This window comes from Sylvia atricapilla, chromosome 6 (assembly GCF_009819655.1).
Source record: "Sylvia atricapilla isolate bSylAtr1 chromosome 6, bSylAtr1.pri, whole genome shotgun sequence".
In the NCBI taxonomy this organism is placed as follows: Eukaryota; Metazoa; Chordata; class Aves; order Passeriformes; family Sylviidae; genus Sylvia; species Sylvia atricapilla.
In genome coordinates, this window is record NC_089145.1 from 23236675 (window position 1) to 23263508 (window position 26834).

The following is a 26834-nucleotide window of genomic DNA, read 5'->3' on the forward strand; positions in this document are numbered from 1 at the left end:
ATCCTGGGAAAATAATGGAAAGTGAAAAAAGTATTCAGTGGAATTTTAGGATGGTGATTCTGAGGCTATTATTAACTCTGAGTGTTAATAAAAAGTGAAGGTGACAACAATAAATAAGAAAGCATTAGTTATGAAAGTATTTGAACTTGCCACCTAGACAAGCAATTCTTGAACTGAAATGGACTGCTAAAAGGATTTGAAAGCAGCTTTCTGCTCTAAGTGCAAAAAATTAATTGAGTACAACATTAGGATTTAATGGCCAGTTAAAATCATGTCTGCTGGAATAGTTTGGAGTCTTAGAAGACTCAACATATAAGTTGATTTCCCCTCACTATAGTACTGAATAGAAGAAGACTTTATTGAAGCTTCAAAATGTGGTAGAGCCTTCATCATACTATAATTTATATTGTGATGAATGTTGTATATCTAAACTGTTTTATATATTCAGGTGGCGTTCTGAATAATTAATTTCATTCTTTAAAAGAAAGTGTTTCAGAGGTGATTAGCATCCTTAAATAAGTAAGTTGAGAGTATAAAATTCTGCTCTGAATTCAAAATTACCGCACTCACTCAAGTGACCTTTAGCTGACATTAGTAACAACTGACTGAAAAGTTAAGAGAAATGTATTTCTGAACCATTTATTTTAAAACAGTGTGCACACTGAAAGGTATTCTTCGACTCTAAAAAATCCAATAGCATTAGAACTGAGGGCCAAAAAATGGTACTGCACAGTTTGTGGTTTGATTTGAGGTGTCATTTTTGTACTTTTGGTGCAGATCAGAATGGATGTATCACTAACAGAAGTAAAAGTGTTCTGTTTTGGCAAGTGCTGTTGCTTCTACTGTTGAGAGAGGAGCATGAGGAAATGAACATATCTAAAATTTGGTGATTGGCATGAGGCTAAAAAGCTTTCTGCAGTACACTTGCTTGTTTTTTGCAGTTAGGTATATGTTGGTAGTCTAAAGACAGAATAAGCAGAGGAAAGATAATGAAAATAGTCCAATGAACCACATTCAAGCCTTCTCTCACCTAGAACTGAAGAGATACAGGAAAGCGCTGAATCTGACATACTTCTTTCCTTTTTCTTTACATTCCTGTTGTTCAAAGACTTCACAAGCTCAAAACAGGCAGCAAATCATAAACATAAAATCCTAAAACAGACATCTGTCAGGTTCATTGAAGTACCTCATATGTATCCTCTTAAACTGAAGACAGTACATTACTGGGAATCTGGTTGTGGTAAGCCCATATCCAAAATACAAGGGACAAAACTGCAGTTAATGGAGAAGACCTAAGATCTAGTAAGCACATATTTGCTGGTAATACTCTTTATCTTTCGATTCCTTAGCAGTAGAAGATAGGAAGTTGTTTATTGGAATGATCTCCAAGAAGTGCAATGAAAATGATATTCGAGTGATGTTCTCCCCATTTGGGCAGATTGAAGAATGCAGGATATTACGGGGTCCGGATGGCCTGAGCCGAGGTAAGCAAAGCAAGAAGCTTTCTTGGCAGTTTGAGGATGCTGGATGCTGCCTTTTGCAACTCAACCTGGAATTTGAGCTCTTTCTGTGATCCCCACCTACACCCCCTCCCTGCATTTTCATTCCTGTATTCATCCCAATAATTGTGGAGGTAGTGAACAACTTGATTGCTTTTTGTTCTTTCCCCAGGTTGTGCATTTGTGACTTTTACAACAAGAGCCATGGCACAAACAGCAATCAAAGCAATGCACCAAGCACAAACCATGGAGGTAAAATAAGTTAGTGGGTGTCAGGAGCAGATGTGATTTGTCAGGCAGTCACGAGGGAGTTTCAGGGACTAGAGAGCAGAGAGAAGGACAAGTGCAGTTGTATGTTTCTTCACAAAAACTGCTCCTGAACCTTTGTGTTTGTTTTGCTCTGTTTTTAGAGTTTGAGATAGAAACTTCATCTGCAAAGAAAATACCAAAGTACAAAATAGAATTAAAAGCAAACAAGATTTTGAGCCTTTATGAAATGTGCTGTTTATATATATATATAAAAATCTCTGTATGTATGCCTAGAGGAGTAGGGGAATGCTTCCAGTGTCTAGGTCTTAATTCAGTATTTTTTGTGACTGCTGGGGATAGCAAGTATGTAATTGTTTGAATTGCTGTTTGCAGGGTTGCTCTTCTCCCATTGTTGTAAAATTTGCAGACACGCAGAAGGACAAAGAGCAGAAACGAATTGCTCAGCAACTTCAGCAACAAATGCAACAGATCAGTGCTGCCTCAATATGGGGAAACCTGGCTGGTCTCAACACTCTTGGACCCCAGTACTTAGCAGTGAGTTTCTGATTTGGGTTTTCTTCATCTCTTCAGGGATTGGAGTGTCTGACTGTCTTGCAGTGTTTAATACATGTTTTTAGAAGGCTCCTGGTAGATAGGAGTTGGCTTCTTAATCCCAAATCTGTGGATGAGAAGGCTGAAATTGTATTATGTGCTCTTATCTAGAGGGGATATTTTTATGGGAGGATTTCAACCCCAGTCACAGTAGCCCTAATTACTGAAACCTTGGGTTTTTCTCCTGCGTTCTGTAGAATGTGTTTTTTCTTTATGTAGTACTGCCTCAACATTTACCATGTAAACGCCCTTTTCATGTCTATCTGATGACATAGTTCTTGTATTCCTTTATCATTTTCCTTTATTTCTGTTATCCTCTTCCAGTGAAATCAGGAACATTACTTGATACTGTCCAAATAGAAAAGTTGATCAGATTGGAAGCAGAGTAAATAAACCCAAACAGCAACCCACCAAATAAAAGCAAACTTTACAGAAAATAGAGAGAAGCTACTCTCTTTAGCAAAAATGATGTTACAGAGGGTAGACTGCAGTTTCATCGCAGTTGATTTTGCTAGGTCCCTAAAGGATGAACTTTTCAAAAACTGATATGCTGTGACTTATGACTTATGGGGTTGCCAGAGTAGTTCTGACAACCCTGTTTATGCAATATGAAGCTTGAGGAACAGAAAAGGAAAATTTTATCTCCTTCTTGGTATAGTGTATAGTTGAAATGGGGCAATTCTCTTACTACTTTTTTAGTTTTGGTAGATTGGAATTTTTTTATAACAGCTAGTTAATGGAAAAAGGAATTAAAAGTCTCTAAAAACCTTCTGAATTGAAGCTTGAAATGTCTCCTGTGTCTACTGTACATAAGGAAAGTAGAGGAGGTTCTCTCTCCTGGTGGCTCTTTGATTTTGGTATGGCATTGCCATTTGTCCCATGCTGGCAGTGTTAGCTATAAAGTCTGTTTTGAGGTAGCATATCCTTAGGGGTGGCAGTCCTGCCTTAGGTGCTCTGAATAGGAATTCTCTCTCACTACTGATTCTGCTAGTTTTATCTTGGTGTACTGGCTATAATTTTCTCTCAGCATTGCTGATGTAGAGTGTGGAAAGCAGTGTGCTGTTGCTTTGGCTGCAATGTGCTGCATGAGCTACGTGGAGCTTCACTGTGGTGGTGCTCTGGCTGTGTTGTTCAGGGAATTCTCTTGAGGCTTTGCTGTGATGTGGTGCATGGGCTGCAGGAATTCATTTGTGACGGCGCTCTGGCTGTGGTGTGATGCAGTTTCTCCCAGAAGCAGAGCCAGCCCTCACTCTCACTCTTGTTTTGTTTTTTGGTGTAATGTCTAGCTTTATTTGCAGCTCCTTCAGCAGACAGCAGCTGCTTCGTCTGGGAACCTGAACACACTGAGCAGCCTCCACCCAATGGGAGGTGAGTTTTCTTCCACCAGAGGACAAATTCAGTGCCAATCAAAAGAGAAAAAGAATAGACAAAGTAGCCAAAAGGCATTTTAATCTCATTTGAATAAATAGTCCTGAGTTTGCCTACTCCTTTGAAATGACAGGAATTCTCTGCTACAAGTGTGGATGTTCCTTCTTAATCTTAGTTAACTATTGTCCCCAAGGTAAGTGATGGTGTCTCCCCAGCCTCTGGCATTTGAAATTATCTTCCCTTATGGGTAGCAAAAAGAACGCTATCTGTATTTGTTTTCATCCAAACAGGCGCATGTGTGAAGAACTTTGTTTTGAAATAGGCACTCACTAATGCAGATGTTTTCAGTGATTCTGGATTCCTAGTTTTCCCATTTTCAATGCATTTAAGAACAAAGCATTTAAGTTAGAAATGCACTGTTGTTAGGAATGTGAGCTAGTGCTTCATTCAGATTCTTTTATTCATTCATTTGAATTATAGTTAATTATGCCATTACTGTGAGAGAAAATCAGCTTCATAAATATGAGCCAAATTCCTTGCTGTGAACTGCTAGTCAGAATATTCAGTGAGTATAGCAGTCCTGGATCTGTATGTTGGTTGTCCCTTTTGCCATCATACAGTCAGGAATAATAAAACACATGTTAGCAACTCCATTCACCACATTCTCTAATTCTTCTGCTGGCAGAAAAATCTGTAGTTTTAATTCCAATACTGAAGACTTTTAACTTTTCAAATTGGGTGCTGGAGTTCTACAGTAGTTGCCAATATCACCTGTCCTTTCTGTGCAGAAGTTCATCCAAAAGTGTCTTTGTAGATCTGACTTGTGTTGGCTGGTGCACCCATCAGTAACAATTACAAGCATTTACAAAGTGTAATTTCATTTGTAAGAATTTTGATTTATACTGGAAGTTGATTCTAAATTCAGCTTCCTATGTTGACTTCTTTCATGTTAGATCTCTTCAGAGCTCTTAGATCTAAGACTCTTGCAAAAAAAAAGCTTCCTGTAAAAAACCTTTTCACTAATATCCTCTGTGGAGGTGATCTGTAATGGATTTTGTTGTGCACACAATCCTGCATTTTCCCTCCTCTTGTGTCTGCTGAAAAACAAGATGTAATAAAGAAGAAAGTACAGCAGTAAGGACTGGGGCAGAGGGAAGGGGGTAACTAGTTGAGATTGAGAAGTTTCCAGGGTAATTCTGTCTTAGGTATTAAAAAAAAAAAATCAACAAAACAAGAAACTAACCAACTAACCAACAAAACCTTAAAAATTTAGAAACCAGACATATCAATAGTATGTCACATAGTTATTCTAAATCTGTGATTCTCTACTCAAAAAGTTGTAGTTTTAAGGTCTTGATGACATCTCAGCTGATCTCCTTTCTTGAAATTCATAGAAAGAAAAATTAAGTAGGTAATTAGATCCCAAACTATATCAGACTTTGCAGACAAAATTTAATCTTGTCGCTGTTTGAAAGCAGATGGGAAAACAGTGTGATGACAAGAGGACAGGTGCAATGTGCACATGACAAACTGCTTCAGTAAGGAACAAGCTGCCCTGTTCTTCATTAGCTCCAACACTTGCAGTTTTAACCCTCTGTAGCACAATAAAAGCAAAATAGAAAACTTTTTTATTTTAACTTCATGCTTTTATGTTACAGTGGAATCTTGAGAATCTAAATAAAGGTAGAATCCCCTTGTTTTGGGAATTAAATTTGCCAAAGGAAGCAGATCCTGCCACAAACAGAAAACAATTGAAAAAGAGTTTAAAAAAACCAAACAAACTGTGCTAAAGCCATCAGAAGTACTTTAGAAAATAATTAATTTATACTGCATTGTCACATTCTTATGTTGTCTGTTTACATGCTTAAATTACAAAACTGAGGTTTAAATTATTTGAGATACGTGCTTTGCTCCCAAGGTCTCGCTAAGTATCCAGATGAAATGCCATCTTTACTGAGGATGTTGTGATGCTGTTAAATGAAGTATGATTAATTTAGTTTTGTTTTTAATTATGTGGGGAATAAATTTTAGGGATTGTCTAAAGTCAGATGAAGAGAGGAGGAATTATTAAAATAATCGAAGGTAGGAGCCAAAAAAGGGAAAGTAAGGGAAAAGTGAAGGGAAGCAGAATTGGAAGAATGGAGCTAGTCTACCAAAGGATACTTAAAATATAGAATTCAGGAAGAGATCCATTTTAATGGATTCTCTGGCAGAAAAAGAGGGCAAAATACAGTCAATAGTGACCAAGTGGTTTCATTCAAAAACGGTGATTCAAAATGAAGGTGAATCAGATGAATAAATTGACCAGTAAAATTCATCAACACAGGGGTCCCTTCCTCCCCCTGCAGTATTCCTTGCTGCCTATGCACAACATGCCTGGCGTTTCCTGATTTTCTTGCCAGTGTGTTTGGCCAGCCTAAACATACATTGGCTGATCCTGTGGTCACGAGTTGCCACTTAACAATTGTCTCACAATTGACTGTTGCTTCTTGGCTGCCAGGGGGACCAAACAAAACATGCTGATGCTCAGCTGATGGTGGGTTGAAGCCACGACTTTGTAGCCTCTGTGGTGTAAGGCCTTCATGAAAGAATTTTGCAGTTACTGTTGTCCCCATACAAAGAGTGTGGAGGGACATGAGAGTGGGAGAAGTTACTGGCCTGGTGTCTAGGCAGGTTCTCTAGCTTGCACATGAGTTCTCAGACCCTGACTTAAGTCCTACACTTTTGTTGACTGGAGAGAATGCTGCTTCTCTACTTTGGAGTCTCCATCTGGCGTAATGACTACCTGGCCTTTTCCTGAATCACATCTCTCAGGGCAAAGAGGAAGATTTTCAATTATAGCAACGAATTGCGATGTAGGAAAGATTGGTAACTAATATTAAGCCTGTTGCTTTTAAGCTCCTTTCCTTTGTCCCCTGTGATGAGCTTGCTGGATGTGTTACGCTTGGATGGTGGTGGCTCTGACAGGAGGACCTTGGCATTGTTCCCTGTGTTGCAGGACTGAATGCGATGCAGTTACAGAACCTGGCCGCGTTGGCAGCTGCAGCCAGTGCAGCTCAGAACACACCCAGTGGCACTGCTGCACTCACCTCCTCCAGCAGCCCCCTGAGTGTGCTCACCAGCTCAGGTAAGAGACTGCCCATGCTGTAGCCTGACATCCATTGCCCTGGAAGTCCTTTCAGGATAGATGTCACCTGTTTTGTCTATCCTTTATTGTCACTTTCATGTTGATCTTTAATGGAGAAACAGTTTACTAGTAGATTCACTGGCCTCTGTTTAGGGTAGATATCTTTGCCACTAGCAAAGGCTTTTTTACCTGCTGTGTTTCTTCCAACAAATGGTCAGACTAATATAGAGTAAAAAGAATTTTTGAGGTCATTATGAAGCAGATAGGTAGGTGACCTCCTTCCAGTCATGTTATTACAGTCTCATCACATATTTGGTTTATCTGTGATTTTAGGCAGGCACTGTGGTAAATACACCCTGTTCCTCTCAATATGGAAACAGAAAATGCCTTTAGCATGAGGTAATGCATTCTGTGCGCTAGAACAGTACAGTTTATATTCTATTAATGAAGACAAGGATATTACAACTTCCTCATAAAAGTAGAATGAACTGACCCTAGCACTTTTACTGGAAAGTAGTTGTTTAGAATTCAGTGTATGTATTGCACATAGTATTATGTAAAATTAGTATCTTCCTTTTGCGTGGCTTTTTTGTGTCTTGTTTGTTTTGGGTTGGGTATTTTTAACTTCAGGTTATGTACATTAACCAGAGATACTGGAATGTCCAAGCAGTGTTCTTTTGCTTTCTTATTGTTAAATATGATCATTAAATGCAAAAGCAAAAAACTAAAAATAAATTCAATTGTGCTTGTGGCAGACATACTAAGTTTTTATCACAAATGAGGATCAGTATTCTACTTAGTAATTTCTATCTGATTTTGAGTTGTTACTAAAGCCTGCCATGAGAAGGGAGACCCTGTATTTTCAGGGTGTCAGTTTTCCAGCATCTGTCCTACAGAGTTGACATCCTCACTTGTGATTGTGAGAGACCAAAGAGGGTTGGAGGGAGGGGGTTTTAAATTTCCACAGGTAGGTTTTAAATCGCGTAGGAGGACCAAGGAGCCAGGCTAGGAGATTATAAAGAGATTACAAAGAAAAGCTGTTTAGAAAACCTTCTGTCACATGATTGGGGGTTAAACCATGGGTGCTTTGTAGTTTTCTACTTAAACAAATTCCCAAGAAATAATTAGTCCAAAGAGTGTTCTGTTGCAGGACATTTTTTACATTAAAACTTTGTGGTCTGCAGTCCTTAAACGATTGAAATTTTAAAATTTATCTTGACTCACAGCTATGTATCCTATTCTATAATTTAAAAAAAACAACAACAAAAGAAAACAAACTAAAAACTACAAAGAGATCAGACTACAGAAGAGCTGCATTTATATCCCGCTAATGTTTATTCATCATAAAGGAAGCATGAAGGTGAATATATCTGACAGCTTCTCCTATATTTCTTCATGCCTTGTCAGGATACAATTTGTTGTGACTGGCATTTAGAACTAAGATTTACTTATTGACTGTCTTGTCTGATGACTGCAGCAAGCTTGTTCTCCTTTGTTGAGGTGGAGAAGGGCTGGCAGGTTGTGAAGTTCAAATGTCAGATGTGCTAGAAAAAGCAGATACAGCCCCTTCTCAAAAGTGTGCAGTGAAAGGACAAGGGCAATGGACACAAGTTGCGGTGGAGAAAATTCTGATTAGATAGAAAAATAGAATTATTCGCAAGAGTGATCAAGCTTAGGAAAAAGGTGCAGAGGGGCTGTGAAATCGCCATCATTTCAGAGGCTGAGAATGCAATTGGAAAGGACCTTTTCAAATTCAGAGGTTAGATCAGCTCTGGGCAGACTTTTAGACAGGATGATCCACAGAGGTCTCATTCAAATGAAGTTGTGCTGCTATTGAGTGATTCTTTGGAATTGGCTTCCCCTCTGTGAATTTTGGCTGTTCCACAGAACTATGCAGGTTCCTTTTTCCTTGATGAGAGACATATTTCAGGGCACTGTTCCATTTTTTATCATGCTTGTGGAGGGGCTAGGGGGTGGCAAGTAGCCCATTTCCCAGCACTTTCAGTGCTGAATTCAGATAACCTTCTGATGATCAGTAATATCAATAAATGGTGGTATGTCAACAATTCAGTTATCATGATGGATCATTTGTATTAATATCCTACACAGATTTATCAGTTAACTCTTTACAGGCTTGTAACATGCAGCAAGCACTATTGTGTTGTTCTTCAAGCCTGATTTCAAGTATAATTTCAAAGAATAAAGATTAGCTTTGTTCAAAAGAAATAAAAAGCTTGGGGGGGCATATTGTCTATAAGTAGTTACTGACATCAAATTCTGAAACAGTTCTAGTGCTTTTTGTTAGAGGTATAAATATGCTTCACCTTTTAAAACTGCACTCAAACTGGGGTGAGGAGAAGCCTCAGTGTGTACAGATACATTCAGTCCCATGATGCTTCCTGAAATTATACAGTTTTTTAACTCTTTAGTCTTCAAGCAAACTTGAAATTCTGTTGTGACTAATACTCATGTATGCATTCAGTCTGTCTGTATTCACATAGAAGGCTGTTGGTCTCCACACAGAAAACATCTATCCCTCCTGAGCTACATCCAGACCTTGAAGAAACTCAGTATATAGCAGTTCAGTACCATGTGTTAGTAAGAGCCTGTCTTGTCTGAGGGACATATGGCAACATCTACTGGGATAACCTCTTAAACCTAACTGCAGATGAGATGACTAACTCCTTGACTTCTCTCCATCTGTCATCCAAATGTTCACCTGATGCTTATTTGGACATCTCTCCTCAAATTGCATAATTGGTGAAAAATCCAGACAGTCCTTCTGCATAGTTCCCTTTTGATTTTCTTTCATCTGCACTGATATCATTTATGTCTGGGAAACTTGGAAGTCTACACAGTGCAGTCCATGGACTGTGGATGGGTTACATGTCGAAATGGTGGAACTCAGAGGTGTTATGTATTGTTGTGCTGCCTTCCTACCCATTTCAGATTGCCAAGCACAGTTGTGTATTTTGATGTAGAATGGGTGAAGTAAAACCTTCAACCTTGCTGAAAATCAGCTCTTGGAACTGAGAAGTCTGCTGCTGTTATGTAGTCATTGTTGCAGAGACCATGGCTGTAAATAAACTCAGACTGCTAACTTGTGAAAGGGACATCCAAGAAAATACTATAGAAGTGTCTCAGGACAGGAGTGTCTTGTCTGCCATCTTTTTGACTTGAGCACCAATAGGAATTATCTGCTTCAGAGCAAATAGAATGGTTGCAAACGCTGAGGTTTGTTTCCATATCTCTTCCTTCTAAAGGCAACCTCAAATGTCCAGCAAAGCTTAGATGATTTCCCAGGCCTTGATGTGTCCCCACCAAAATTGTTTTCAGAGATAGCAGAGTATTTCTGGTTTTACTGGAACTAGTTCAGGTACAGCTCAGTCAGACTCATTGCCTGAATTTAACTTTTCTTCAGGTCATTGCTTGGATGCTATGTGACTGGATTAGGACAGACTTACTGTTCTTTTTCCTACCTCCAGAAGTTGTTCCTTGATGTCCTTGTCCAAGTTTCATTCTCTTTCTAATAATATGTCTTTCAGGATCTTTCTGCAAAGCTATTCTTAATTACATATTCAAATTTTCTGAAAACCTTCTTAAGTATTTTCAGCTATTTCTGTTCGAGTTAGCCTCTTGACTAAATATAACCCAGTAGATAGATCTAAGAAAATGTAACCTTAGTAGCAAGAAAAAACCCCAACAACTCACCAAAAACTGCACAGAAACAATGTTAAGAATTAGGAATGGAGTAAAGAACATGTATAAAACAATATTAATTTTCCATCCCCATTGCTTTTGGGTTTTTTTCTGATCTAAAATATAACACAAGAAAAACAGAGGAACAGAAATTATGACTAGAACAGTGGAACTTCTTCTATATTAGGAATAGTCTGAAAAATAGAAGACTGCCATGGGAGAAGGATATGATTACTGCCTACAAATACATTAGTGTTGTGATGAAGATGAATAGGGTATAAGCAGTCATTAGATATTTCAAGAATAGAATTGCAGGATACCAGGTCAAGTTGTCACCTGCTAATTTAAAAATAAAAACCAGATTTTTCTTAGCATAGTGCATAATTAAATTGCAGAAGTTGTGCCTTAGAACATAGTACAGTCCAACAATTTGGTTTTCACATTGCACTGTAAAGTAATGAATGAAAATTGTTGACTTTATTGCAAAGACATTGCCTTTGGCTGAAAAAATCTTAGATTCACAGATGGCTCTGTTGGCATATAGGCTATACACAGGAAACATTCCTTTGTAATTGCCCTGTATTTCTGCTCTACTGTTACTTATCTGCCTTTTTTCATCATCAGAAATGAGATGCTGTCTTCAATTCCTATGTACATAAGGATAAAGAAAATACAGACAAGTCTTTGGGGTTTTTTTGGCATTTTCAGTACTAAAGCATTTCTTGTTTTGCCTAAAGAAATTTATGATAAAGGCAGCTAAACTAAAACAACTGTGTGATCAGCATTTTATAGTGATTCAACTTAATTTATGTAAAATCACAAGCTTTAAAGTAGAGAAGGTACCCATTTTCTCTCTCATTTTGCTCTCTAGTCTTGTTTTTGCTTAGCTGCTGCTCTTCTATTGGGTGTAGGTTTGTAAGGGTTTTTAAACGGTGTTCTCATCTGTCAAATATAGTGTCTTTTTGAATTACGAGGATCAGCAATGACATGTTGCAGAAACAAGTGATATTCTAAAATCAAGGTAACTGTATGAATTCTGAACTCTGGCTTTTCTTCAGCCAGGTGTGTTAATTTTTCTACCAGCCTGAGGCTTATACTGTAACTTGTTCTCTGTGTTTTCCCAACATTCAGTATGCTATTGATAGTAAGACAGAAAGTGTCTCCTTTTCATCAGAGTAAGCATCTTAAAATAGTTTGGGACATTGTCTTTCGGTTTTTGATTTATTAGGAGAGTTTGTCTTTACGTGTACTTTACATGTCATTCCATGTGTTATTACAAAAAGTGATATAAAGTGGAGCTCTCTGGTTCTCATGCAGCTTTGGTTAGGTACAACTACTTTTGTTAGGGGATTGTTAGGCTGTACTGCATTTAAATACTTCCAATATTCAACCCCAGCAGAGACTTCGTGCCACAAACATGAAGTGGTAAATATGTAGTGCGCATGTGGAACTGCTTGAAAAATGCTAACAATTCTTTTAAAAGTTTTAATGGATGGATGTAGCATAATTGAGAACCACAAAAACATGAGGAAAACTGAAAATGCCTCAAATTCGCTGCTTCTTTTACTGCCTTGGTCAAACCAATAAATTCCTCTTGTAAGCAGACTACAAGATGCCTTTACAGCAACAGTCTTCAGTATCTTTTAATTTTTAGCAGCCATAAATATTTTCTGTCTTATGCAGTAAATATAAACTTCTTGGTTCAATAGCAATACACATAGCTTTTCTTCTGCAGTAGTGCACAAACCTATTAGAAAAACCACTGCTATATAATCATAAAGTACTATGCATTTCTTATTTTATCATGTCCATAAATCTTTGTAGATGACCTCAATGTGAACTTCTTTTTCTTTTGATATGCCAGCTTGGAAAACTTTTTTTTTTCCTCATGATTTTGATGTTGACTTCTGTAGAACTAGCTCTACCTGGTGTAGAATCTTACTGTCCTAGGTACTATACTGGTAGACTTCTCTTACTGAGTCAATGTGTAGTTGAAGATGTTGCTGGCATAGAGGACAGACTATTTATTTTTGGATGTACATTTCAAGACTTTTCTCAGTCCTAGCCCCAGCTGCAGCAGCAGGATTTTTATTAGAAAATTATTTAATGCATCAAAATAATCTGGGCATGTGGCGTTCCTGTTCTGGCAGTATGGGAAAACCTTATGTTCAGCCTTCTTTAATGTCCCTAGTATCTATGTTGCAGGTCTTTTTCACCTTGAGTGATGTTTCAAGGACATGTGTTTATACATAGCAAGTGACTCTTACTTTAGGCAGCAGGAAACAGAGCATCACTGCTGGTTACCTTATGCTGAGATTCATGGTTTAGCCAACATTTGTATAATGTCTCAATCTTACATGTCTTACCCTTACTGACATTATTATTGCTACAAAGAGTATATGTTATGACGAAGTAGAAATTTTTAAAAAATGTAGGAAGCACTTAGAATGTATGAGCAGTATGATCAATCAAGTTGTGTGGGTTTAGATTTGTTTGGGGTTTTTTCACATGAAGTATCCTGTGTTGCCTTACTAGTTTTTTCTACTGGAATAACTTAATGAAGAAGTTGAATTATCAGGACTAAAAAGTACTAGTTGAAGTTTAATTGTTTTATTTTAATAGCAGGTTCCTCACCTAGTTCCAGTAGCAGCTCCTCTGTTAATCCCATGGCTTCTCTTGGAGCATTGCAGACGCTGGCAGGTGCTACAGCAGGCCTCAACGTTAGCTCTTTAGCAGGTAAGTTATGTGTAGTGGTGGCTTGGGGGAATAGCTGATTGTCATCCCTCAGCCTGTAATAGGTCTCTGGGGTGATATTTTCTGCTCCCTGCTTTTTGTAGTCATGCAGAGCATTTGAAAGGTTATTGGTCTGGCTCAGTGGAAGCATTCAGTCATCTTTTATTTCCTCTTTCTTATACAGGAATGGCAGCCTTAAATGGAGGACTTGGCAGTGGTGGTCTCTCAAATGGGACAGGCAGCACAATGGAAGCCCTCACACAGGCTTATTCTGGAATCCAGCAATATGCTGCTGCTGCACTGCCCACACTCTACAACCAGAGTCTCTTAACACAGCAGAGTATTGGTGCAGCAGGAAGTCAAAAAGAAGGTAGGCAGAAAGTGGTAGAAACAATTTGAAAGGGGTCTTCAAAAGGACAAGCTTAGCCCTTGCACCTACCTTGCCTGAAGATTTTTATTTGGTGTCATTTTTTAGAATCCAGGAGTTACTGAAGATAAAAAAGGTCTGTGGGCTTTCTGCTAAGGGCTGCCCAAAGTAGTTTTTATACAGGATGTTTTTCATGGGGTTTGTGTAGTCTTAAGTGCTTCCTTGATCATATTCCTCCTGCATGTTCTCAGAGGGCAGGAGAATATGAGCCTACAGCATGATACATCCTACTGTCAGAGAATCAGATGTGTTTACTTTAGTGTTGTTTTCTGGGTCCTTCCCCTCTTCCAACAGCTACTTATGCCAGTCTTTTTGCTCTTCAGGTTCCGGTTAAATTTAATATGTAGTGTAAAGTAATGTGGAATGTAGGAGTAAGTTTTCAGCAGAATGTTGCATGTTTAGAAGAGAATCTGTCAGATTACAAGCAATGTGATTATTTGTATTTTCTTTGGAAATTTACTTAGTTGCTTTGCAACCGCAAGTTTGGCATAGCCATTTTTTTTCAGTCAACATCTAGCACTCAGACTAACTGTTCACCTGTCATTACAGCAAATATCTGTGAACCAGTTTTGGCACAATGTGTAAGGTACAAACAAAAGTGATCAGAAAGACCTAGAATTATTTGAGTGATCAATCCCAGCAAAGGGTCATGCTCATTTATTCAGAAATCAAGTGCTCTGCAGTACTGTGAATAGCTGTTTCATTTTTTTTATCTAGAAAATTCATCTTGACTGGCTCTTCCACCTTTTTTTGTGCAGTGTGTATGTGGTATTCATACTCTTTCTGAATTTATTTTCCTACTTGTTTGAAGGTCCAGAGGGAGCCAATCTATTTATCTACCATCTTCCCCAGGAGTTTGGGGATCAGGATCTGCTGCAGATGTTCATGCCATTCGGAAATGTCGTCTCTGCCAAGGTTTTCATTGACAAACAGACCAATCTAAGCAAGTGTTTTGGTATGTTGGATCTACAGCTTCCTTACGAGGGGGAAAGCACAGGGACAGACATTGATCTCTTCTCTCTGGTGACCAATGACAGGACCCGAGATAAAGGCCTGAAGCTGAGTTAGGGTAATTTAGGTTGGATATTAGGAAAAGGTATTTCACCCAGAGGGTGCTTGGGCATTGGAGGAGGCTCCCCAGGGAAGTGATCACAGCACCAGCCTGACAGAGTTCAAGAAGTGTTTGCAAAGTGCTCTCAGATAAACAGTGTGATTCTCAGGGTGTCCTGTGCAGGGACTTCAGTGGTCTTTGTGGATCCATTCCAGCTCGGGATATTTTCTCATTCTATAAATCATTATCTGTAAAAAGGTGGCTTTTGTAGTAATCTCTTTTTTCAGTATATTGTCTAGTCTAGACATTAAGTTAGTAGAGAATCTCTTTATACTCCTAAAAAATAAATAAACCAAACAGCAGTAAACTGTATTTTTCTGATTTTCAGTGTGACTTTTTGCTTTTTCACAATTTCTATTGTGCCCTATTTTCTACATACTATTGTGCCCTATTATGGTGTTCTGGCCCTGGATAATTCTCCCTGGGATTAGTTCAGTTGGTTAGGGCACAGTGCTTAATAATGCTGAGGTTATGGGTTCAGTCCCCTTATTGGGCCATTCACTTAGGAGTTAGATTCCTTGATCCTTGTGGATCCCTTATAACTCAGAATGTTCTGTGATAATTATTTGTGTTTGCAGACTGTAATCCTGAGACAGTTCTTTCTCTTGCTTCTTCCTGTCTTTTCAGTAATTTCAATAATAATTTTTTACATCTTACTTAGTACATTATGATTATGAATTATTTCTATTAATGTCTTTATAAATAGCTATTGTGGGTATACATATTGCATTTTTGTAGTGCCCTAAGCTCTTGTGGCTGTTTTGATAGATGGAGATTTCTCATGATGGAATAGGAGAGGTGAGCCTTTCTCTATGGTTTTGATAGCTTTGTGTGTACATAAAATCCTGATTTTTTTTTCCATATTTCAGTCAAAAGATGTGGACAATCCGGTACTTTGTGAGAACACAAATATGCTAATCATTCAGCTGTAACACCTACATGTTATGGACACATAGCCATTGACTAGAGTGGGAGTTATTCTCACTCAGACATTGAGTGGAGTTGTTTAAAATAGGCTCCTGGAGAAGTTTATTTTCAGGATAACCTTTTCCAGCAATGATATGCAACCTCCCATCTGAGAGCAACCCAAACACAATAGTGGTACCAGTGCTACCCTTCCTTGGCAGCTATTTCACTACAAACAAATCTGCTCCTATAATGTCATGAGAGTGATTTCAGTCTTGTATCTTTCGTGAGCTTTTGCATCTGGATGAGCATTTTTCAAGTTTGGTTTTCTCCTAGGCATGAGTTCTTATAAATAGCAGTACTTATTTTGTTGGTAGACTAGAAAGTGCTAATTTCCTGAGCTGTGTATCTTCTGGCCAAATGTCATCATTGCCCAGAATACATCATACATCAGAAAGCGATGCTTTGTTTGAGAGCCTTTAAAAGTGATTATGAGGAGTCTAAAACAGTTGTGAGCTTCTGAAAATGGCACTTTATGCAAGCCTCTGTGACCTTGTGAGTTGCCTGCATTTCCAGCTGTGAGCAGCCATCGGGGGCAGCTGTGGCATGGGGTAATTGTGTGTTTTCCTCTCCTCAGGTTTTGTAAGTTACGACAATCCTGTCTCTGCGCAGGCTGCCATTCAGTCAATGAACGGCTTCCAGATCGGCATGAAGCGGCTGAAAGTACAGCTCAAGCGCTCCAAGAACGACAGCAAGCCATACTGAGCACCCCTCCCCTCCGGGACTGGAGTGAGAAGGATCTTCTGGTAAGTTGGAGAGGAGCGCACTTAGTGATTCGAAGCCCTAAGGCTGTGTTTTTACAGTCCTGGAAGCTGATCCATGCCTTCTATCTGGCACATCTTCCCTTGAAGACTCTGCTGCAGCCTCTGCTGAGAATCCCGCTTCGGATGGAGGACGAGTTTGTGCTTTTGTTTCCAGTGTTTTACTTTGGAGTTTAGGTGCCATATCGCTGAGGTTTTATTTGTTTAGTTTTGTTTATTTTTTTCTCTCTTATTTGAAGTTTGCTGTGTTTGTAACCAGTGTGTGTTGAGAAGGACCAATGCCAGCTCCTTGGGGGTGGGGAGAGAAAGTTAAAGGGAGCAGCAGAAACTGACACCACACTGCCTTGGGGTAGAGAGGAGAAGGGAAAGCAGAAATAACACAGAACAGCTGATGAAAACAAAGATGGGCAAGGAGAACAGAGAACTGGGTGAGAAAGAACCGACTCCATGTAGCCTTTGTTATGCCCCATCCGCTCTTTGAAATTTCCTTAACTGTGTGCCACAGTAGGGATTTATTAAATCATCTCTAAATCAGGCTAAAAGGGTGAACACATTAACAAGCCAAAGGAAAACTGCAGTGATTCTTTTTTTTCTTTGCCGTATATGAACTAGTGTTTATATAGCAGTGTGAATGTACACAGCACTTTATAAAACTATTAGATAATGTCTCTGCCCAGAAAATTTCACTCTCTGTCTACAGTGGAATATTAATGAAGTGCAGTGAATTTCTCCATGTATAAGAAAACTTAACCTATGTACTTCATCTAGGTTTTGTGAAAAGGTAGAGGCAGCTTAGTCTGGATGAATACATCTGTGTCCAGAAACAAGAAAATTTAGATCCGTGGTAACCTGCAGAAGTTTTTGACAATTTTTCTTAACAGTTGGTCACATTCCCCGTTTCTGTGGAATAATGTCCTTTTTTTGCAGAGATTGCTATGAGTTCCTTTTCATAAGCATAATGTGAGTGCTGATTGTTTATTGAAATGATAACTTCCGGGTTTGTTGGTTCTTTTTTTAATGAACAAAACTCGTGCAGTGACTTGGTCTAGTAATTAGGTGTATCTCTCTACTGCAGTTTTCCTTTAAGGGGTTGTGTACCAGCTCAAAACAAGCTAAACCAGGAGCTACGGAACCAGAGTATTGAGCCATTCAGTCTTTCTGCCTTTTGGTACAAGCTGTTACCTTCTAAATTGAAGGAAAATTGAACACACCCCTTAACTGAACACACACTTTTTCTGCACTCCAGTGAAATTGCTAGTGCATTGCTAACAGCCTTTGATATTCACTGGTTTTAGGGGGCTCAAAGGACTTTTGGCACTCTGGCCTGAGCTGTTTCAAGATATCCATGTAGAGTTCCATTTTATAACCACCAAAATCCACCTCTGTCACAAGTTTACAATTTCTGTGTCTTAAACAGAAGTTCGATTTACCTCATAATATCTCCTTTTCCTTGTTTTCTTTGTATTCCTGGGTTGTAAGGCTGCTTCCCAGGGCACCAGCTAACACTGCAGTCTGGGAGCCAGCTGCTAAATGATGTGTGTGGGTCAGACATGGGGTCAGGACTTCGTGTTCTGCTCCAGCAGGAGGAGCACTAAACCCATCAAACCAGAGATCTCTGGTCCGAATCCCCACTTGTGTGCGGCAATCTGTTGGGAATGTTGGGTATTTCCAGGGACTGGGCCCCCTGGGATCTCAAACCTCAGAATTGCAATGCCTGATAGGTAACATCCAAGGGGAGCGCTTTCCAGTTCTTAGATTAAAAATCAAACAGTTGATGTCAATCTGTCCAAATTGATGGCAGACAGGTAAATCTGTCAGTATCATTTAAATAATTTTGTGGTGGCAAAGTTTCAAAGGCCAGATTGCCAAATTTCCCAGTTATGCTGGCATGTGGTACCCTTCTATGTTAATTATTTGAATCTCTCTAGAAACGTAATCATACACTGAAGTGAACCATGTACACTTGAATTCTGCACCATAGGAAAGATGTGTCCTGGTTTTCTGAGAAAAGAGTGTTGGAGTGTGAAGGCCTCCAGGGTGATGATGGGATTTTTATATATATATATATATAAATTATATACTTTTCAAAAAAAGGAAAAAAGAAAAAAAAAACATAAAAAAACGTAGTTGGGAGCAACTGCTCCAAGTGCAACCTGCTGTAACCAAGAATGTTGTTTCTATTTTTATAGAAGTTTTATACCGCTCCAGGGTGGAGAATATTTATTATCTAAATTATTTCACTGGAAAAAAAAAGGCCAGGGTTTTGTAGAATCCTGAATGTGATTGTTTTACACACATAATGATGTGCATGATTGAAACTACTGATTTTCAGTGGCCTGTTTGCAGCCCAACAACTGCTAAATGAGGAAGATGAATGCTGTGAACCAGTGGAGGAGAGCACTGTGCTCTGGGGTCTCTACAGTCACTCTTACCTTCTTTGCACCCTACCCCACTGTACTATCCAAGACCTTTGTCCTGTTTTTCTTTTAACCTGATGCTCTGGCCTCTTTACTAGTCATTTCAGTTGCCCAAAATTAGATATTTTAGCTTCTTCATCCTATAGTGGGTCCTCAATACTGTAACGTACAGATCAAGCTTGGCATTGTTGCAAATAGGTGCAACTCCTATATAACTTTAGGAGATTCACCAGTTTACACTGGGCTTAGTTTGATCAGTGACTCCTCCCAGACATAATCACCTTAAGACACCTAACTTGGGCTAGTTCTTGTGCCTTACTGGCGTAACTATAAGTATTGCCAAAAAGAAAAAGAAAGTAAATCTATGCAGGTTAAATTTTAAAAGATGTGATCCTCAGATGGTTTGAATCAATGCAGTTCAGCTCTCTGAACACAGTAGAGCTGCATCAGTTTTCACCAGCTGAAGATGTTGCCCTGTTTGTGTTATTTGTTTCAGATTTCCCTTTCTTGGTGTATCAATGTGTATGTTGCCAAAGTTAATAAATGTATCAAGTTTGTGAGTTGGGCAGATTTTTTTTCTGATAAAAAACCGGTCAGATGAAGTCGACATTTCTGTGTCTGTTTGGTGGCTGCCGCTGATTGTGGGGATTTAGGCTGCTCTTGCCTTTTCAGTCTTAAGCCAGTTTTCTTCCTCATTTATTGGCAGGAAAGTATGGGATTCTGGGGACTTGGGGCTTTTAAATTTTTAGTTCATATCATGCTCTCATTCAAGTGCAAACCAAATCAGTGTCAAATGCTCTGTTTCCTGGATAGTAAGATAAGAGTTGGAGGAGTTCAAATAAACTGCAGAAGGTTAGCGGTTAGCGGAGGCAGCCACATGGACAAAGTGTGCTATATGCTTAAAACCAAAGATCTTGATTTTCTACAAGAAAAGCTAAAAAATAATTCTGATAAATTGAATTCCTTAATATGTGTGCCACCAGGAAATACCTAAAATACCTCTAGTTTACAAGGTGGAAATTGTCTACTTCACAGATTTATTCTTTTTCTCAGGAGATGTTTCATTTTATTGCTCTAATAAGGTGAAAGAATTGTGATTTAAGTCTGATACTGCTTAGTGTCAGTACCATAGTAAATGAAATAATAATTTCTTTAGTCCCCTAGATACTCAACGGTCCAAAATAAGATAGCTCTTTGTAGTTTAACTTCTTTTTAATGCAAAGGTGGCATTATTTAAAAATTCCATCTCAGAAAAATCTCACTGGAAAATGCATCAGGAAAAAGCTTTTCACCTGAATACTGAAAGTCACATATTATGATAATTCTCATGCAAGCTGAATCTAACTGAACTGGTAATGGCTGCAGATTAGGGAAGAACAACAGGCAGAAGGAAGTTGTTCCTATTTTATTTGGAAATACCTAAAACAACTTGGATAAAGCAAATTGCAAATGAAGGATGCGACTATGAACAGGTAAAATGCTTTGAAAACTTCTTGTTGCAGACATTTAACCTAAAGATGATTGATATCCCTAGCATACCTGCCGCAAAATATAAAACACAGAAGGCAGAATTATCACTGTTGTGAGAATAAAAGAAGGACAAACTGGAATAACTTTCTCAAAGTCAGTAAGACCTTGTCCGATATCTCTTGGTTCTGTTTTTATAGGCCAGTCTTTCCATAGGGCTTTGATAAAACTCAGTCTTTGCCCTCATCATAGCTGAGTGAAATATTTGAAAAATCCATATCAAGAAAATCCCCAGACAAATCACACAGAGGATTTCAGTGGTGCATGCTAAGATGTCACTTGATTTCATGCTTCTTGTTGTTTCTCATGCCTCAGTTCATGATGAATTTGCTTTTCTGGTTTAAGAGTGAGTTCTTACACCTATCTGCAAATAATCTAGAGTATTTCTTGAAATATAGAAAAAAGTGCAAGAGTTCATTGTACTCTGCTGGAGTTGGTTTAAACTCTATACTCAAGTCCTTTCCCTTTATTGGAAAGCAAATTAATCTCAGCACTTCTAATAAAAGGAGTGTTGCTGATTTAGTAGACAATGTGTTTCTTGTTGCTTTGGAACGAGAATGCAACACTTGCTATTCTGAAATTATGTTAGATAATATGCAAATGTCACCTTGTTCTAGTCTGTAACCAGAAGCTTTGAGATGTGCTGAAGATTAAGGCCACAAACAGAAGCTAAAGGGGAGTTGTGGGTGTGGGGAGGCAGAATAAGAAAACAAACCTCTTCCTCTCTCTTCTGCCTCCCACTCTCATCCCAAAATGTTCCTTGCCTCTTGCAGCTCACAAGCTGAGGGGAGGGAACAGAAGTATTCATGTCACTTAATATAAGAATTATTTTTTAATAAACTCTTCAAGAAGATTTCAGGAAACACATTTTTTTCTGCTCATCAAACTGGCAACAGTGACTGTAGAGCTTCTCAGAGCCCAGAAACTCCTCCTCAGGAAGCCAGGGAGCTGAGGGCTGTTACATAAAAGGTTGGGAATGGAAAATCCCTGTGCAGGTCTAATGGTATGACAAGTGCTCAGCTAGGACAAGTCTTAACTTGCAGTCAAGTCTTAATGAATTCTCTGATGTGTGGGCTTTTTGTCTTGTATAATTTTTTTTTTCCCCTTTTCCAAATCACCCAACCCCAGTTACATGGGGTTCTAGGGAATGAGAAGAGACTGTAGCTAAAGGAAAGAACATGGATTTGCTGGGCTACTACTGCCTAAGAACTTCCCATGTTAGAGTGCAAGAAAAGTCTCAAATGTCAAACCACCTGTGAAGCCCTTGTGGTCCTCTGTCTTGTCTCATGGTCTCAGTCTCTGTGGGCAAATGTTTGCCCTGGAGTCATATTTTTTGGAATCAGTCTCCTGGGGAGGGAGTTTACTGTGTTCTAAACAGAGGTAGTAGACACGCTGGGCACGGGGCAAGGTGAATGTATGCTAACCAGTGTGTCACTAGGCTGTGGAAAGCTCCACAGACTGGGTGCTGAGAGGGAAATCCAGGCCTCTGCTTCCATTTGGTTTCTGGCAGTTTGATGTTTACTTGGTGTCCTTCATGTACCTTGACTTTTACTTGTCCATCGTTGGCATGTGCTGCCCTTCCCTGTCAACTCCCTTCCCCAGGAGATCTCATTGTACAGTGCCCATTCTTGTTCTCTCTCTCCGTGTTTGGATGTACTGCTCTGTGTAACTCAGTGGGTCTCCCTCTTTCTGGTTTGTTTTTTTTTCTAGATTCCTGCCGTTTGTTCATCGTTGTGCCTAAAGCATGTCGATGTGGCGTTCAAGTACATCGTCCAAATCCTTGTCTCTTCAGCTTCTCTGATGCTTGAACTCTCACCTTTGACCTTGTGTTGACCTTTGATGCTGATGTGTATTTTTATTATGTTTGTTTCTTTTGTTTTTTTTTTTTTTTTTTTTTTATTTTTTTTTTTTTTTTTGTGATTCCAATTTGGTTTTGCTAGAAAGACTGCTGAAGGGGAATATTTAAACTTGCATTTGAATATAAAAGAATTTCTATTTTTCTAGACCTTCGTAAGATAACCACTTGATTTTGTGAATCTGATTCTTTGTAATTTGTCTTCAGAGCAGCCTTGCTAGCATACCTTGTGGAGTATTTGTATTTCTGTGAACATACAGCCAATCACTTTCTAGGCTTAGTTTTTTCTGTGTGCTTAGTTTTAAAAACACAGTTCGACGAAAAAGTCAATTATATGGTGTGACTCAATCTTTCAGAAGACTTCCTAGTCACATTTTGCTGATCTGGTTTCTGTGCTTGAGGAGACAGCATGTGTTTTTATGAGTTCAAACTTGTGACTTGAAGTGGCATCAACAGAAAACACTTGAACTACATTTTCCTCCGATTGTAGCTACATTTTTGCCCTGGCATTTACTGATTTTTTTTTTTTTTTTTAATTATTATTTTTATTTTCCCCCTGCTTCCGTGTGATTATCAGTCTGCAGTGAAAATTTGATCAAAGTTGATGTTGTATTTTGTTAAGCTCTGGCATGCTTGGTTTTTTTGTAACTACAATCTCCTCAGCAAAATGTGATGGTTTTGTTTTAATCTTTCAAACTAAGATAGTGCCCAGAAATGTTGTGCATGTTTCCTGCTGTTTTCTTCACACTCTCGTATATATCACCTTCACCTCTCTGTTTTCTATAGTTTGTGCAAAAACTGAGCAATTTAATGGGTTTCAAAGGTATCCTTTAAATCGGTGGTTTCAGTATGGCAATTATCTGATCAGAAGCCACCTGAGGACATCTGCCTGTGCACTTAGACTGTCTGCCTGACAGAGCACCTAGACCTTGCTCCATCTCCAGTGCTGTCAGAAGCTCTGAGGGTGCTTGGTTACACTGTTCCCCTAGTGGAAGTGTTGGTTGAAGGGGATAGCTGGGAGCAGGAAGGTGGGGGAACTCACAGTATTTCTGTTTCCAAAGCTATCTGAAGCTAGGGCTCATTTCAAACACTGAGCATTTTGTACAACTCAGGGCACATTTCTGTGAAGTCCAGCCCCAATCTAACACCATCAGTCAGAGTTTGGTGGCAGGAATCTGCAAGGATTTAGGTTAGCTCATGAAATAAAGTGTTTTAAATATACCAGAGAAAGCATTTGTAACACTGGTCCTACAATTGCTCGCTCTTTTCCCAAATGACAAGCACAATACAACAGCCTCTGAAGCTGTTACCTGAACAGGGTACCATCCCCAGCTCTCTTTTCAAGGGCCTTAGCTGGGGAATCTCTGCGGAGATTTTTTAGTTTTTGTTTAGTTTTTAATTGGGTAATGAGAGCTGAGCAGTTTTTCTGGCTTGCAGGATGAACTAGAACAGGTTACTGCTCTCTGGGTAGCAGGCTTCCCCTGCCATACATACCATCTGCACAGGTAGAAACTGGGAAGTAGCTTCTAGATGAAGGCACCTGAAGAGTGTGTGCTGTGATGAAGTTTCAGTCAGAAGCAGCAGCAAGGTAGTGTAGGTATCTTAACAGTTGAAATAATGTGAAATGGAATTCCAGGAGAAGGGTTTTTGCTGAGAAAATAAGTAGAGTTTGATTGGATAGAAATCTTAATTTTGTCCAGTGTTTGGGATAATGTAAAGATTGTTTTCTATCCTACTCCTGAATTGGTTGAGGATACTGTATTCTCACTAGGTATTGGCCAGACTTGTGTAGACAGTCCTTAATCTGCTTACAAAAGAGAACAATTTGAATATGGTACATGTACCTGGGAGTGAATCGTGAGGCTGAATGAAAAGGGTTAGGGACTCGTTTATTTGGGAAGTAGGGTTGGGGGCTGGCTGCTGTTAGTCCCACAGTCTGAATGCACAGGGCTGTGTGCTGGGGGGCACTGATACCCTGCAGTGTATGGAGGAACTGCCAGTACGCTTCTGTACGCGTGCATTTGGTTCCATAAGGAACCTTGGGGGAAACCTGTGGAAAAGTATCTGAAGAAAACCAAAATGCCAAATGTTGGATGTTTCTTTCCTTTCTTCTTTCCTTTTCTTCCTTTGGTTGTTTTAATTGTTCTGTGGTGGTTTTAATGGATTTGAGACAGTGGAGCAGCAGCTGCCTTTCTGATTTTTGGCTGCTTTTTGTGAATAATTTAAAAAGAAAATTTACATTTTGGAGACAAACCTGTGGGCTTTTTTATTGGTACAAACATTGTATTTAACACTAGGGGTTTTGTACAGTTTTTTGCCTTTTCTACTAGAAAACAATGTAAAGTGATTCACAATGTGACGAGAAAACAAATTGCCACTATGACCAAATGTAGAGTCTGTTCTGCAGTTAACGGGATTTAATCAACTCGAAGTCGTGGTTCAGTCGTAGAAATGCTTTTCTTTACCTTGTTTGAGCTGTTCCTTTTTTTTTTTCTTGTTTTGATTTGCAAAACAAAATGTCTTTTTGTGTGAAATTGTGTTGTACTCTGTAGAGAATTACAGATTTTACTTTAATGGTTTAAAAAGCAGAGGAGCGCGTGTTGCTTTTCTGATCTGATCACAGAGTTTGTGTAGTGGATTTAAAAATGAAAAGATTTGTTACAAGTTTGGAACAAGCGAGTATGTGTTAAAGGAATTTTCTTCCTTTTGTGTGTGTGTTTTTTTTTCTTTTTGTCCCAAAGGGCAACTTAAAGCTGTTTTAATTGCACAGACACACCGACAACAAGTCATTTTGTATATGCCAAGTGTGGTACCTCCCTTTGTTTATTTGCTATTAAACTGTTTGAGAAGAGTCCTTGTGTATTGTATTTGTGTCTTAAACTTGAGGTTCTTTTTGGGGGTACAAGGGTGAGAAGATGACGAGAGAGATGAGAGAACTATTTTACAGTTTCTTAGCTGTGAGACAGAAAAATATTCATGGCCCAATACCACTTGTTCTGGACGTACAGTATTGCCCTGGATTTTTACTTCTATGTAAATGAGCTACTCTGAATAGAAATGGAAAAGGTTTTCTGGTTGATATAACTCCATTTTGGGTCATTTGACAGTCAAGTCCCCTTTAGATACAGAAAAGCTGAGGATCTTGGATGCTGCACAACACTTGGGAGTGAGGAGTAAGCATATCCAGCCTCACAGAACTGGTGCCACGCAGCCACTTGCCTGTCCATGCACTTGTGCTTCAGGGTTTTTCAGGGGCCCGATGCCTTGGGCAGAGCAGCAGCCCTCAGCTCGGCAGGAGCAGCACGAGTGCGTGGTGCTGTGTGGGATTAGAGAGGCACCAGCTGCTGCCTCTCTCACAAGCCCCACACTTGCCACCACCTCCTTTCCCTTCCAGGAACACAGCCAAGCTTGCTGGATCTATCCTGGTTCTGCAGCATCAAGGTACCTGCAGCCTCCAGCGCTCCTGGTCCTGGAAACACTACACAGGGAAACTGCAAATGGATTTGGATTACTTACTAGTGATAAGCAAGGGGTACCTGCATTGCACTTAGGACTAAGATATCTTTCATGATATCTCATTTCAAATTAATAAAAAGTATTTGACATAGCCAAAGTGTAATTCTTTAGAAACCTGTCACAAGTTTGACATGAATATTACCTCTCTCAGAAGGAAAGTACCACAATGGCCATGATTTTCCTGCATTTCTGAAAGCTCTTAAAATACCCTGATGTTATTCCTTCCTTCTGCTATCTTGCATCTTGGAGACTTGCAAGCATCTTTAGGACAGCTATGTTTCTCCTTGGTGTCCTTTTCCTGTGTTATCTGGGATACTCTGTTTCACCCCATCACTTCCTACGTGATTGTAAATCTGAGAGCACTTGCAAAGCATCAGGATTCAGCATTGCATTCCTTGCCCTGAGCGCACCAATTGCAGCACGAGGCGCAGAGCCACCTGTCACAGACCGCGTTGGGATCCCTGCAGCTGTTGAGAAGAGAGGCTGGAGGGATTTCAGCTTAGATACAACTTGACACCAAGGATGGAGAGAAACAATTGAATCAGAAAAAGGGTTTGTTTAGGCAAAATAGAAGATTCCGGCATGTGCAGAAAGTTCACTCACCTTGTCTTACACAATCAAAGTTTTGTCAGCTACATCTTACAGAACTGACACGAGATCTCTCTTGGATCAGTGGCTTTTTTATTTTTTGAGGCTTTTTCTTCAATTTAAAAGGCCACCACCAATCAATACACAATCAAACTACACCTAAGAGCCAGTGTATTAATCTCTGAAAATAATCAGCATTTTCACATGAGTTCTTACATTTATCAGCATTTGTAGGAAGTACACAAAGTAGTAGATGAAATCCTGATGCTGAATGTTTTAGGAGAAACCTTTCTCCTCTCACATCCACTTCCACCTTTCACTGTTTGTTTTGACTCCAGTCTTCCTGACTTTACCTGCCACATTCTGCTCTCTTCACACG

The 26834-nt window shown here is 39.3% G+C and overlaps 1 protein-coding gene across 15 annotated transcripts in view; it reads left to right on the forward strand.

Annotated features, from left to right (window-relative positions):
- The window catches only part of CELF1 (CUGBP Elav-like family member 1), a 69515-nt gene that overhangs the window by 36949 nt on the left and 5732 nt on the right, over positions 1-26834 (forward strand). For 5 of the 15 annotated variants that reach the window (XM_066321093.1, XM_066321094.1, XM_066321091.1 and 2 more), the window contains 10 exons: positions 1350-1484; positions 1672-1751; positions 2142-2303; positions 3647-3728; positions 6727-6855; positions 13177-13290; positions 13472-13657; positions 14526-14669; positions 16369-16537; positions 22207-25202. In XM_066321093.1, coding sequence (XP_066177190.1) covers positions 1350-1484; positions 1672-1751; positions 2142-2303; positions 3647-3728; positions 6727-6855; positions 13177-13290; positions 13472-13657; positions 14526-14669; positions 16369-16496 — 1160 coding nt within the window. In that variant the 3' untranslated portion in view covers positions 16497-16537; positions 22207-25202. Of the gene's footprint in view, positions 1-1349; positions 1485-1671; positions 1752-2141; positions 2304-3646; positions 3729-6726; positions 6856-13176; positions 13291-13471; positions 13658-14525; positions 14670-16368; positions 25203-26834 lie in introns of those variants that run through there. The other 10 variants (XM_066321088.1, XM_066321089.1, XM_066321084.1 and 7 more) reach the window with 10 other exon arrangements.